The 13,939-nt window shown below is 41.0% G+C and overlaps 1 protein-coding gene across 1 annotated transcript in view; it reads left to right on the top strand.

Annotated features, from left to right (window-relative positions):
* The window catches only part of tspoap1 (TSPO associated protein 1), a 63,617-nt gene extending 50,055 nt beyond the window's left edge, over positions 1-13,562 (top strand). The window contains exons 26-34 of the mRNA XM_032576373.1: positions 703-802; positions 3,707-3,843; positions 4,464-4,632; positions 5,340-5,408; positions 7,076-7,123; positions 8,466-8,581; positions 8,671-8,742; positions 9,295-9,417; positions 10,009-13,562. Of these exons, the coding sequence (XP_032432264.1) occupies positions 703-802; positions 3,707-3,843; positions 4,464-4,632; positions 5,340-5,408; positions 7,076-7,123; positions 8,466-8,581; positions 8,671-8,742; positions 9,295-9,417; positions 10,009-10,320 (1,146 nt within the window). The 3' untranslated portion in view covers positions 10,321-13,562. The remainder of the gene's footprint in view (positions 1-702; positions 803-3,706; positions 3,844-4,463; positions 4,633-5,339; positions 5,409-7,075; positions 7,124-8,465; positions 8,582-8,670; positions 8,743-9,294; positions 9,418-10,008) is intronic.
* Positions 13,563-13,939: the final 377 nt, after the last annotated feature.

The following is a 13,939-nucleotide window of genomic DNA, read 5'->3' as shown; positions in this document are numbered from 1 at the left end:
GATTTAAAGTCTAAAGTTTAAAGTCTAAAGTCCAAAAACAAAAGACAGATGCAATTTTTTTCTCACTGTCTGACGTTAAATCAGACTAAACTCATCTTGATTGATGTTTTAACTTTCTTTGTATATTGTGTTTAATCATCAGCAGGAAGGTAACACGATTTGTTCACATTGTTTCAGTGTCATGAATATTTATTATTCCTAATGGCTCAATGACTTTTTGATCATTGAAATAAAGGTAGGCTTCTCTTTTATAAGTTAAACAACATTACTGGATTGGATTGTTGGATTTTTCTGTTAAATTATCGTTTTGTTCTTGGATCAGTCAGGTGTGAGAGAGAAATTTAAAAACATAAAAATTTAATTTTAATATAGAAATATTAAAAGATATAACTAAGTTATTAATAATGTTGCAAGGCATTATTAATAACTGCAGTAAATGATGTCATATAATAGTGAATTAAAACTGTCTGTTTTTTTCATTTTTATCGTTTTTTTATCTCCAAAGTGCGGTGCTGGAAAAGTTTGAAAACGTTACCTTGAAAATGCTTGAAAAGTGCTTGAATATTACTGTGAGAAAAGCGTACGGACCCTGTACCAGTAACCAACCCGTCCCTGGTGCTGACTTAAAACAAAAGACAGGCTTGTGTGTTGAATTTTACTTCCTTATATTTGTTTTTGGGTTTTTTTTCCTGTTTTGAACAGGAGCCCGGTCAGATCCCTCCAGCTGTGGCGGGCCCATCCAGAGGTGGCCAGGCAGAGCTCTCTTCTAGACCAATGAGCTCACACACCAGGCAGCACAAAGGTCAGCAGCTCCTCCCTCCTTTCTGGGTTCAGTGGAACTGTATGGAGAGATCCTGACATGCTAGTAAGCTGGCAAGCCTCCCCCTCTCTCACATGAAGGTTGTCGGATTAGTACCTTGTGCATTAAGGGAGGGCTGACAGGAGGGAGGGTGGTGTTACGGAGAAGAAGGTGCTGTGGAGATTGCTAAACTGAGAACCAGCTTAAGCCAAAGTGGCTTGTCATGACAGGAGGAAGTGACAGACATTAAAATAGTAACCTCGATTAACCAGAAAAGAAGCTGCCTGTATTAGAGATGTGCAACACCTCTCCCCTCCTCTCCTTTTCTCCTCCACTGCATTTCCTTCACTCTCTTCTCAATCAATCTGAAACCTGACCTTTTCTGGTTCATGTTTATTTTACACATGTACAGATAGAGGAAGAGATCAGAGAGAAGTTCTGCCCTTGTAGCTCAGAGATCAGTAAGGATGTGAAAGTGTGTGAGTAGTCTGCTTGTGATTCTTGCCTCAATAATGAGACGGGTTCAGCTTAAAGTTCTTCAAAATTTCTCTTTCACCGCCACCCTGATGTCTTGTGCTCCTTTTTAGACTCAGTATAAAATAAGCAGCTTTTTTGCATCATCTCTGGCGTCTTGAGCAACAAGCGCTCGTCTGTGGATGTGTTTTTTTAATTTTACAGTGCAGGCCACAGTGTGAATAATTGACTTTTGGTTTGGGTCAAACACTGTTTGCTCTGATGCGCGGCTGCAGATCAGGAACAAGTGCACGTTTGTCAAAAGGCTCACACAGCTTAGGATCAGTGGTTTAGCTTGATTACCTTTTTTAAGGACAAGTGCTGGGCCAAGTTGGCTCGTAGCAGCACCGCGGTTAGCCGGTGGGGGAGGTGCACAAACGCTCAGTGAAACTAAGCAATGTTAATGTGCAGGGGCATCTCAATAACTTAGAATATCATCAATAATGTATTATGTATTAATTCTTTACACATTTATTCTAACTAGGGTCAAGATTTTAATTTTGATTAATTAATTACATAGAGTTTATTGCATTTAAATTTTGACACAAATAGGGTGTTTTCTCACTTGATGATCCGGAAGACTGTTTGATGGGGGAACAAAATTACATCTATTGCATTTTTCAGCTGCTACGGTTCGCTTTCACACTGCACTGTATCAAACGACCCAAACACTTTGAAAAACCTGTTCCCCCTCCTCGCCTGTGGTGCCGCTGCAACAAGAACCACTGAAGGAAATAACTTAAAAGCCTCTGAAGAAGACACGAGCATAACTTCCTTCTTCACGAAATGTAAACAAAAATGGAGTGGAGTGAGATTTTACCAGCTGTAGGATTTCTCTTTTTTTCCCCTCGTGTGTTTGTTTTGGTTGTAGCTACCCAGAATGCCCTGCGCTATAGTTAACTTCCTGCTTCTTGAGTGGTCTGCAGGCCATTTGCATCCACATATGCATTCGAACCTCACCAGAGTTCACTTCAACCAAACTAAGATGTAGGTTTGTAGACACACTAGAGTTCGCTTTTTCGGTCCACATCAGAGTTTGATGCATTCACACCTTTCCAAACGAACCGGACTTCCTAGGGAATCAAACTAGAGTTTGACTAAAATTTACTAAACCGGGCTAGTGCGAATGCCCTATTAATTGCATTTTTTCTGGGGTTTTTTGTTATTTTACATGCAAAAGTTTCGAGCCGGAACCTTTGTACTTTGTTTCTGGTACACCCGTATTTCTTACGCACAAGATATGTCTGCAAACAGACAACAAAGCCGCTTCTCTTGGCCTGCGAGGGATTTCCATAAAGTTCTTCAGCAGAGCGAAGCTTGAAGTGATCCAACGATTCCTACTTCACAGCTGAACTCTATAAAAACAGTAGACAAAAAGCAGAAGATCAGAATCATCACTGATTGTGGATCGTGATGTCTAAATGAAGTGCAGACTTTACTAAACAAGTGAGGTACCCCTAAATACAAAACCAGGAAGACACAAGTAGCAACAAGAAAAATACTTTAAATGGACCAATGAAGAAAAACCACAACGTTAAATAAGCCCTTAGATTAGCTTTAATTGAGATATTTTTTTAATATTATTTTTGTAAATCTTTTACTTGTTTTTGTACAAATGTGTATTTTTGTAATCAATTATAAATGTGAAAAGAAACCTTAAAGTTGAGTTTTAAGTTAAACATACCCTCGAATCAGTGGTGCATATTTACAGAAAGTGTTTTATGAAATATTATTGATGAAGATCTTTTGGTGATGGGCTCTGCAGTGTCAGTGCAGTAGCAGTTTGATTCCAATATACCCCACTGAAGACACTGTGGTTTGCCTCCTTAAAGTGGGCTGCTGCTGAATTATGCAGATCCTGAATATGAATGCAGCTTCTTTGCTCTGCTATCCTGCTTTTTATGTCTCTGGGTTTTCAGCACTGAACTTGAATCTGCTGATGTTTATGTAACTACCTTCCTTTATTCAAGTCAGCAGGCAGAGGTAAATGATTGAAATATATGAGTCTATACATTTCCCTGAAGGAATTTCACTTTATGTTTATATTCTTATGTGCTTAGATGCACATTTTATATAAGCTTTGAAATGTTTGTATAACTGCATTATGGATCCTGCACAAAATTATTTGCATTTTATAAACCACACAGGGTTTTCCGAAGTACGAGTTTAAAATAACACAACCTAGATTTAAGAGAATCCATCAGAAGTGTAAGTATCACAGCATCTGTTAATGTGTTAGAGCAAATGAGGATGGAACATAACATGTTATTATTAGATATGTCTGTGTTTAACTGAGGGGAAGTACAGCAGTTAATTGAAACTGATTTTATGTGCGGATCATATTTTTATTGTCGGTAATTCTTAATTCAGCCCGTGATGACTGTGTTCCTGCAGGTGAATCTCCGAAGATAAAAGGAGACGGCGGCGTACGCATCTTTGTGGCGCTTTTTCCATATGATCCCATCACCATGTCTCCTAATCCTGATGCTGCAGAGGAGGAGCTGCCCTTTAGCGAGGGACAGATAATCAAAGTAAGTGTGCAGCTTCCTCAGTCCCTCCTGAACGTTTAAAACGTCTTATTATGTAAGATTGACCTTTTTTGAGCTTTACATTGTGTTATAATTTTGTTCCTTCATCAAAAACATACTTGATGTGTTACTCTGATTCTTTTGTTCATGTTTGAGAAATACTTTAATCTAGCGTGGCAACCATTCAGCTGAGCTGCAGTTTCCGAGCTTCTAAGCTGAAGGAGCTCCTCCCCTCTCAGCTCCTTCAGACTAGCCAGCAGCATTTAGCAAACCCCTGTCGGAACTGCACTTCTGCTGTTCTGATTATACGAGCTACTTCTCAGTGCGTCACTGGATAAAACTTTAAAGGGTTAATAAAGGAGCGACTTTGTAATGACTTCTCGAAGGCGGCGTTTCAGAAAGAGCAAGAGTTTCTTAAAGACACAGATACCCAATTTCAAGGCGTCAAATTATGAAGTCACATTTGACATAGTTAGCATTTCTCTAACAACTGAATGTAACATAGTTACTTAATTTTGCTATATAATGGCACTATGCACCTGCAGAACACATAATACGCCGCCTTTAAATAAAGTCTGATGTAGAAAGTTGCAGCAGATCTTCTGTCTCTCTCTTCATCCCAGGTTTACGGAGAGAAAGACGCGGACGGGTTTTACCGGGGGGAGTCAGGGGGCCGTCTGGGCTACGTTCCGTGTAACATGGTGTCTGAGATCCAGGTGGAGGACGAGGAGACCCAGCAGCAGCTACTGCAGCAGGGCTTCCTGTCCACGGCTACCTCTATGGAGAAGATCGGTATGTGACAACGTGCTCAAGTCCTACTTCATGACTGTCGCATTGTAATCTGTCGACTGTACTAATGTTCCATAAAGTCACTGCTTTCCATGTTGAAGTGGTAAGTGAAAATGGCTTCTCAGAAGAAAAAAATCTGGCGCCATGTTTTGATTTTTTATTTTTTTTTAATGGATTTTAGCAAATGGAATATTCTCTTATGGTATAATAATTTTAATTCATAAAAGAAAATAAAATCACATATTTTTCGTAATGGAGGAAAAACAAGCTCCATGTAGTCTGTAGCCTTCTGACTGACTCGGAGCCACAAGGAGGCTTCATAATATCAGCTGAACTAACTGAACACAAAATCTATGTTCCCTGTTTCTGCAGGCATGTGAAAAGTAAAATGAGTCAGTGTTTGTCTGTGGTGAATGGTGGAAAGAAAACCAGCACAAATCAAGCTAACACTTTGCTTCTGTTTCCTGCTTTCTACCCAGAGCCGTACTTGCAGATGATTTTTTTTTTAACCTTTTCACTTCCACTTGTTCTCACTGCTGTGTGTTCTGCTGCTTGTCACTGTTTACATGGCTCTTCGCTGGCTTCTCATCGTCAGCTTTGTCTGGGCTGCTCTTTTAAAACATCTGTGTCTTTCCTGTTTTGTTTTTTTTAATTATTATTGTTATTATTTCATTTCCTTTATTGTTTCTGGCCTCTAAAACTTCATTAAGGCACTCGCACATATGCACAGCTTCCGCGTCGCCCTGTTCCACCGCCGAAACCGAGACGATCCAAGAAAGGTGTGTCTCGCTGCAGATTGCGGCTTCCACCTCTTCTTTCTTCTTCTCTCTCTGGTTTGCTTCTTTCTGTCTTCTTCACATTTTTCTCATTTCCTTCAGTTGCTGATTATCACTCAGCCGCTGCAAGGGATTTAAAAAAAAAAAAGAAAAACGGCTGAAATGGCCATAAAGATCATGCATCTTCCCAACATTTAGGGCATATATTATTATACTCTGCACCTAGAGTTCCACTGTTTTGGTTGCTGATTTATTTTCTCAGTCATGTAATATGACTGACACAAGATGTCACATGGTGTTGCTGATTAACCAATAAGCCCCCAGAACATTTCAATTGTCCTGATCCTCTGCTGTAAATCAATTTCATTCTCACTGATTGAAACATTTGTGCTCTGTGATCTCCACCCGTAACTTTGTGTCAACCCACTCACACATGTTTTGTGGCCAGCTTCACACAGACAACGTAGCATGTAGCACAACACGATTCCATCACGCCGTCTACGAAAGGATATAAAAGTATACGCACTTGCTGTCTGTCACAGCTGAATCAAACTTCTGTGTCTATCGGGATTTTATGTGATGGACCGACACAAGGCAGTTGCTCACTATGAGCAAGGAGGTGGCAGCGTCATGATGTGGAGATGCTATTCTGTGCGCAGCAATTCATGTTTATTTGTTTAGAACAAGTCAGCAGGAAGGCACTTCAAAGTTCTTTATATCATAAAAAAACATCATGCAGCAACCAATTAATAAACAGCAATAAGCATTAATTTGTCAAATTCCTTAATCAAGATCATTAGAAACTATACATTAAATATATAGATCAATTATCTAGTTATTATAAATCAAAAGCAAACTTAACGGGTGGGTTTAAAGGAACTCAGTGTTTCAGCAGCTTTACCGTTTTCTGGAGGTTTGTTCCAGATTTGTGCTGCATAGAAGCTGAATGCTGCTTCTCCATGTTTGGTTCTGGCAATTCAGAACAGAACCAGAAGACCTGAGTGGTCTGAATGGTTGCTATAACAGCAGCAGATCTTTTAATGTATTTCGGTACTAAGCAGTTCAGTGATTTATAAACTGTCAACAGTATTTCAAAGTCTATTCTCTGAGCTGCAGGAAGCCAGTGATGGACTAAATGGCATATTCAAAGTCTAAAGAACTAAATCCAATAGAGAATCCGTGGTGAGCCCTGCTGCTTCCACTCCATCCAAACAGAGAGTACCTGAACTACCTTGAAGGAAGAATGGGGGTAAAATGTCAGTCTTGAGGAGTGCAAGGCTGATGGAGAAATAACCCAAAGACCTGAAGCTGTAAATACCGTAAATCCTGTGAAATTCAGTCAGAGGATCTGTATATGAATACCTTCCACAATTTTCTGAGATTTATTTGTAAAAGAATATGAAAATCATCCTTAAGTATCCTTTTCCTTCCACTTTGCAGTTTTTGCATCTTTTAGTGTCAGTCTGTCACATAACAATCCATGACTGAGCCAGAATGTGAGTTAAACGGCTGTGACCAAAGAGAAGTCAATAGCATTCAACCAAGCATGTGGTTGCTTGTGTCCTTTAACTCTCAGTGTGAAGCTGGTGTGACTTCAAACAGCACCAATCTCACTCAGTCCCTCAAAATGATTGTGTAGTGTTGCTTATGTTTTCTCCATATTTTTCCAGTGGAGTCTGCAGCGCTCTGGGAGGAGAGCATAGACTCCTCCAGTCAAGGTTTGTTGTCAGCTCCGGTGTGCCTGCATGATGAGACGGCGTTTCAGTGTGCACTGCATGCTTTACCTGCGGTTGTTTTTTTTTTTAAACATTTTCTGCTTAGTGTAATGTCACTATTCTAGCAGCTTAAAATTCAAAGCTCAGATTCGCCCATTTTTATTATAGGCTGCCTGATTGTGACATTCAGAAAATACAAAGCATGTTTTGCAAACAGCAGTTTTCAGCTGCTGAAAGCAATTTTAGCAGTAAGACGATCAACTAGGGCTGCACGGTGAAGCAGTTAGTAGCAGGTTTGAATGCCAGCCTGGGGGGTTTTCTGCCTGGAGTTTGCCTGCCTGGGTTCTCTCTGGGTACTCTGGCTTCCCCCAAAAGAAGGGCTAGGTTAATTAGTCTGGTAATCACAGTGTCCAAGTATCCTTAAAAATTTTAAATTCATAAATCTGAAATCAAGGCCTCCAACAGTCTTATATTCATTAAAGAAAATGTAAGTTATTCACAACTTTAATTTTGTCGTGGCTATATGGGTTTTTTCTAACGAGACTTTCTTTTGTAACAGACAAAAGTTTGAGTTGTGTGAAAACATCACTCACTGTGTTCTGTGTCCCTGTGTCTGCTAATACTTGCTAGCTAGCTAGGTCTTTTGCTTCTATCATGGGTAACTATAAATCTGTCAGCAGTTGGCTGGACAAAGTTTGCCTTCGCCACTGACTCAATTCTGTTGCCAACCCACACAATGCTACATGCATTCAGTGCAACGAAGCTTGGCCCTATGGGAGTTAAGGTTGTAGGCTACGTGAGAAGTCCAAAGCTGCTGCCAAGAAATACAAAAGATCACAGAAATTTCACTTTTCATAAAGTTCTCAAAATGGTCTTAAAAAGTCTTACAGTTTAGTTGGTAAAACCTGCAGAAACCTTGGTAAAGACTGGTGACCTGAGCAGGGTTTACTGCACCTCTCACCCAATGACCTCTGCCCTCCACAAACCTGCAAGGCATGAATGAATGGCCAACTGGTTCTTAATGTCAATTAATTCTTCCTATCTCTTCCTTTCATTTCCCAGTTCAAGTGGCATGCTTAAATCTGCAACCGTTTCTGCTTGTGTCCATAATCATCGCCTGACAAATGTTCGATTTGACTTCTTCGTAGAAGTAGAAAATTCTAACACTGATTACTAATTTCTTGTTTCTTCCTGCTGTGAATTGTGCAGTGGAGTGAATTTTCCTCAGCGTAGCATGATGCCGAGAGTCCGACATGAACAAACAGAGCTGTGTGTTTGCGGGCTGACAAACATTTTTGCCTGATTCTCTTCGATAACGGCTCTGATTGAACCGTGTGGCCCACAGATCCCAGCCACAGCGCGGCTCCAGCAGCCGCAGGGAAACCGGCCTCCGGGGCTCGAAGGATGGTCGCCGTCTTTGACTACGATCCGCGAGAGAGCTCCCCCAACACCGACATAGAGGTTTGACCTGCGCGTGAACAGCTGCTTTCCATGCCACGCGTTTAAAATATTCAGTAACGGCAAACCCTCTCTGTGAAATTTCTGTTCAGGCCGAGCTGACTTTCAGCGCAGGAGACACCATACACGTGTTTGGTGACATGGACGAAGATGGTTTTTTCTACGTAAGTTTCAAAACTCCAAACTTTGGGAGGTGTGTCAACTTTAGCTCCTCTAGAGCCTGTTGTTGCAAATTAAAAAAGAAAATGCAAAAGGAAGGAAGTTGTACAACAGCTAAGAGGATTGTGTAAGCATTTGTGCAAAAGAAAATGTGCAATAGTTCCGCTTTAGCTGTAATATTTATAAATAAGGCAATTTTATAGTTAAATTAACTTATAGTTAGTCTATGTAGTTACTTTGTGGAATCAGAAAAGATGAATTTACATATGTGTAAATTCAAAAAACAGCATCAGATTGTAATCGTCATGGGAATATTTCTGTGCGCATTGTTTCAGTCAGAGATGCTGCAGCTCATGGAGAATTTTGCAATAATAGTAGAGAAGGAAAAGCCTCAGAAATATTTGGGTTATTGGTAATTAATATTGCCTTTGCAGCTGGAAGTATTAAAATCACCATTAAATATTTCCCTGACGTCGTGCAGCCTTGTCATAAAAATGAACAGCGAAAAAGATTGAAGTCTGGCTCTTTGAGAGAATCCATGTCATCGAATCTTTCAGGGAGAGTTGAACGGACACAGAGGCTTGGTGCCCTCCAACTTCCTGCAATCCTTCCCAGAAGAACCTCCTCCTCCAGAACCGATCAGTGCCCAACCGGCACCAGAACCCAGGAAAGAATTACAGGTACCTCAGTCCGTCTGTACAATAGTAAAAATGTCATTTTTATTGCCATCTTTTCAAATCAGTAACATGAAAAATTGCCGTCTCTTATTTACACTGTGAAAGTGCATGATTACTTTGTGCTTTTGTTTTCTGCTCTGTCTGATTTTTGCCTGTTGCATCTCCTCTGTCCTGCATGGCCTCTTGCAGAAGCAAAAACGATCTGTACACTTTGAGACTTGATCGTAAGTGTCTTCAGTTGGTCGGCACCTCCTCTGTAGTTCCTCACATCCTCCACCAACGCTGATTACCCCCGGGATAAATAAAGTGTCTCCCTCTCTATCTCTCTGCAAATATCTCTCTCAGTCTCTCATCTTTCTCTATTTCTCTCTCTATGTTTACCTCGCTACTTGCCTTCTATCTATTTCTGCCTTGCTTTACATCTATATCTATCTATATTTATCTATCCCTGTCCTGTTGAAACACACGTGAAAACCTTTCCTTTTACAGTCTTCCTTTTAAACCTTACTCCCTCCAGAAGTACAGTACAAACAGTAAGGAAGACAGTTTACAATATACATCTCATCATCTAAAGCTTGGCTTTATCTCTGCTAGGATACTTGCACCTCCTCTTCAGAGCCGCAAGATTTGGTCCCCTCCGCGCTAGAAGAGGCTTTGCGTCCCCCAGCTGAACCTTCGAACCCGAACAGGAAGGAGCCGTCAGACCTGCAGCCGCAGCTGGAAGCCGCCGCGAATCCAACCCCAGACCTGATCCCTGCTCCCGATCCAGCTGCAGCGGAGGTCCGCTCCTCTCCTCCGGACACCCCAGCTCCCTCAGCGTCGGCCGTGCAGGCCAAGAAGAAGAAAGGCTTTTTCTCCAAAGGCAAGAAACTGTTCAAGAAGCTGGGATCCAGCAAGAAAGAATGAGACTCGGAACACTCGTATCACGTTTGAAGCACTTTTCTTTGTCTGTACTGTTGAATCTCGTGTGGTAATCAATGCTGTTCGCAACTAACTGATGCGTTAACCATCAGTAATTAAACTTTTGCCTTAGACCAGCGAGTAAAGATAGAGGACTCGTCAACGCAGAATATCCTCTTGCAGCATGTGTACGCATGCATGGTGAGCTGAGCAAACTTCACAAATATTTATTCTTAATTCTTGCGCTTTATCAAATTGTCGCAGTTAAACGACGCAGCAATAACATACCAACACGTAAGAATGATTTAGACGTATTTAATGCTGAGCAGTGTCGATTAGAAGACCAGACGTCACCCAGACTCCCAGCGACCGGGTCGGCGTTAGCTTTAGCGCTCATCTGCTGGTGCCACCTTATTTATCTGGAGCCGACAGAAAGAAGCAGCAATTTTGCTCTTTTTTTCTGTTGCGGCTGTTTAAAAATGCACTATCCATCCTGATGGGGTGGAGTTATATTATCTCTGTTCTCCCTCCATGTTACTTTGTACAAAATCGTATTTATTTGTAATTGTTCGCTAGCCGGTGAGCTTAGAGCTGTCACAGGCAGCAGGGCTCTTCTGATTGTTGAGGTTGAATGAATGTGAAAGCATGTCACTATTTCATTTGTTTCCCTAGAATCGATGTGTTAGTAGCCAACATGGGGATTATTGGGTCAACGTGGCCGAGTCCCACAAGATGAAATAGTTATTTAGTTTCAGTTGGAGCTAGGTTCATCATCAGCCTCTAGATTCTGTCTATGTGAGCGTAGGTGCAGATGTAGATATATATTCAGGCCCTGCAGGTATAAAAAGTCTTAAAATAAATTCAGCTTTTATTGCAGTGGCACATTCTCACGAAAAAATATGGAAATCCAAGTTTTAATTTGAGTACTTTACCTCCGTGTTGCCCATATGTTCTCACCCGATTTTTAAATAAAATAATCTCAAAATGTTTATGATGCCTGGGCTCCTGGTAGCTTATCAGACTCTGCATGTGTTTGTTACAGTGGGACATTCACAAAAAAACAACCAATTGGTAGGTACTCAATTTAAAACTTTTCATTTTGAGGTCACTGCAATAAAATTTATTTTATTTTATTTTATTTTTTAGAGAGAGAGAGGCATTTGCTTGTGTCTCTATAAATGAAATCCACAGCAGAGATGCCTTTCTCACACACAAAAAAAAAAATCCGGATGGCCTGAACGTTTAGGGTGTGTTCGAGAGAAATGGGCAGATCTGCAGCATCCAGACATCAAGCATCTGTTGATTATTACTACAAACTAGCATTCAGTTACCACTAAAATCTGCAGTGTTCTTTAAATGAACTGAGAGAAGGTAATAGAACCAACTTGTAGAGAAAGATAAACCAAGTTCTCTCTACTATCACAGTGTAAAAGATGTGGAGGAAACCAGAGCAACTACTGACGCTTCCTACCTTTAGTCCACTAATTCACACCGACTCATCTGTCATCCTAGCATCTCAGTTTCACACACTACCCACACTGTCGTCAGTTTGTTACAGTTTAACTCCTCTCCAAACAGCAAAGGACAGAATGTCATTTGAAGGGACAGCGAGCCGTCTGTCAGATGTTAGCGGTTCATTCTAATTTGAATGTAGCATGCTTTTTTTTTTTTTTTCTTTTTTCTTAAATGTTAGCTAGCAGGAACATCACTTCCTGGATCTGCATTGAAGCAGAGCGTTTGCACTGAAGGCTTGTGGTGTTGCTGTACTGTGATAGACTCCGCAATAAGTTTCTACTGTCACCTCCGGCTTGCAGCGTTGCAACGTAAATGTTGATGATTAGCATATGCAGTGTGGTTAGCAGTGCTGACTAGCTTGACTTTAGCAATACATAATGCCGTGTTAGAGAGTTAGAACCGTGTTGTGTTGTTTATGTAGGGCTTATTGCAGCTGTATTAAAGTAAAGCTGTAATTGAAGAGTTTTGAGTGCAGATGTGCAGAGCAGGCCCCCCCTTTTTTCTTTTTTTACTTTTCCCCACCTGCGACGCTCACTCTGATTTTCTCCCCTCCGTCTCTGCTGCGCAGGGCTGCCAGGCGGCTCCTCATGTTTTTCATCACTGGGTTCCTTTCGGTGCTGAGGCACCTGTTCATTCTGGCTGTCGTAAAGCTGCAGAATATGCCAAAACGTTAGGTGCTTCGCTTTTTTTACGAGAGAGGCGGAATATTCCCAGCAGCATGATTCACCCGACTGTTGTTGTTTTTCTCTTCCTTTTTAGGGTTCGTTCTGTGAATGTTTCAGTTTCTCCTGGTTTCGTAAAGGGAGCACGACGATGCCAAGAGCAAAAACAGAAAGCGGGTCGTCAAAGACACGTTAGACGTTGAATAGCCGGGATAGATGCAAGCCAGAGGCAGTACTGAATGCTTTTTGTTTGTTTGTGGGGGGTTTTTTTCTTTTACTTCTTCTTTTGTGTTTTAACAAGGGGTTGGACGCTCCCGAAGGTTGCCGAAATGTACAGCTGATAGTTGTAATGTGTTAAACGGCCTTTAACGTACCAGTCTGGTCCTCTCGTCTGCTGCCTAGCAACACGAGAGGCTCCTCTGCTGACTGGCTCCGACTGAGACCCATGTAGATAAAGTTTTTTTTTTGTTTTTGTTTCGTTTGTTTTTTTAGCTCAGATGATCATTTCTAGCCTTACATAAAGACCTTGTTTAGTCTTAATATGTTGTTTACAGGATGTTCGCATGCATGTTCTACCCATGTTCGGCCTTATTTTCGTTGCTCTCACATTTCAGTTTTAGGCAGACATGTCCACTGTGTCGATGCCTCTGCGGGAACGAAGCTGTGTGTGTATGTACTGTAACGAACCGGTGGGATCCGCGTTATAATTTCATTATTTTCATACGTCGCAGAAAATCTTTCTGTCTCTCCTTATCTACATTCATTGTTTGAAACCACTGTAAGATTAACCTTTTTATATATTATTCTAATAATATTTATTATTATTCTTTTTACTACACTTTCTGGAAGCTTATCTGTATATATTTTGAGAATTTTTCAGATTTTATTTTGCTTTTTTTTTTTTCTTTTCTGTTTTTTTTTTTTTTTGCATGTCCAAGCAGTGTCGTTGGCGGACTATTACCTAAAACTGTAGTACACTAAGGACTTCTTGACTTGAAAATGTGGTGAATTCTTTCAATATGGATCGTTTTTTTACTGAAATAAAATATGTATATTTTCACAGAAAGAAAAAGCTAGTGTTGTTTGAAAAACACAAAAAAAGAAACGCGTGACGCAGGATTTATTTTTCAGTTGATCTTTATTACTTTACGGCGTACAGATTGCATATCATTTACCATGCACATGTTTTGTTTCCAAACAGGTGACAATGGAGAGAACAAAGAGGAGCTAGCTCCGCTCGGCGCCACACTCTGCCCATGTGAACCGACTTGCAGCGACACTCTGGGTAACGTGTGGCCCCGCGAGACAAAGCAGCTTCCTCTTTTCTTTCGCCGACTTCCTGCGTGACGCCGGCGGCTCCTCGGCTCTCCCTGAAGCCAACAGTACACTCATCCATAAAGTAGGAAACACTACACTTTGGCGAGGAGTTTAGTAGTGCTTTCTACTTT

Source organism: Xiphophorus hellerii, chromosome 11, assembly GCF_003331165.1.
Source record: "Xiphophorus hellerii strain 12219 chromosome 11, Xiphophorus_hellerii-4.1, whole genome shotgun sequence".
NCBI lineage: Eukaryota > Metazoa > Chordata > Actinopteri > Cyprinodontiformes > Poeciliidae > Xiphophorus > Xiphophorus hellerii.
Note: the sequence above shows the minus strand (reverse complement) of the source record. Positions and strands in the feature narration are given on the sequence as shown.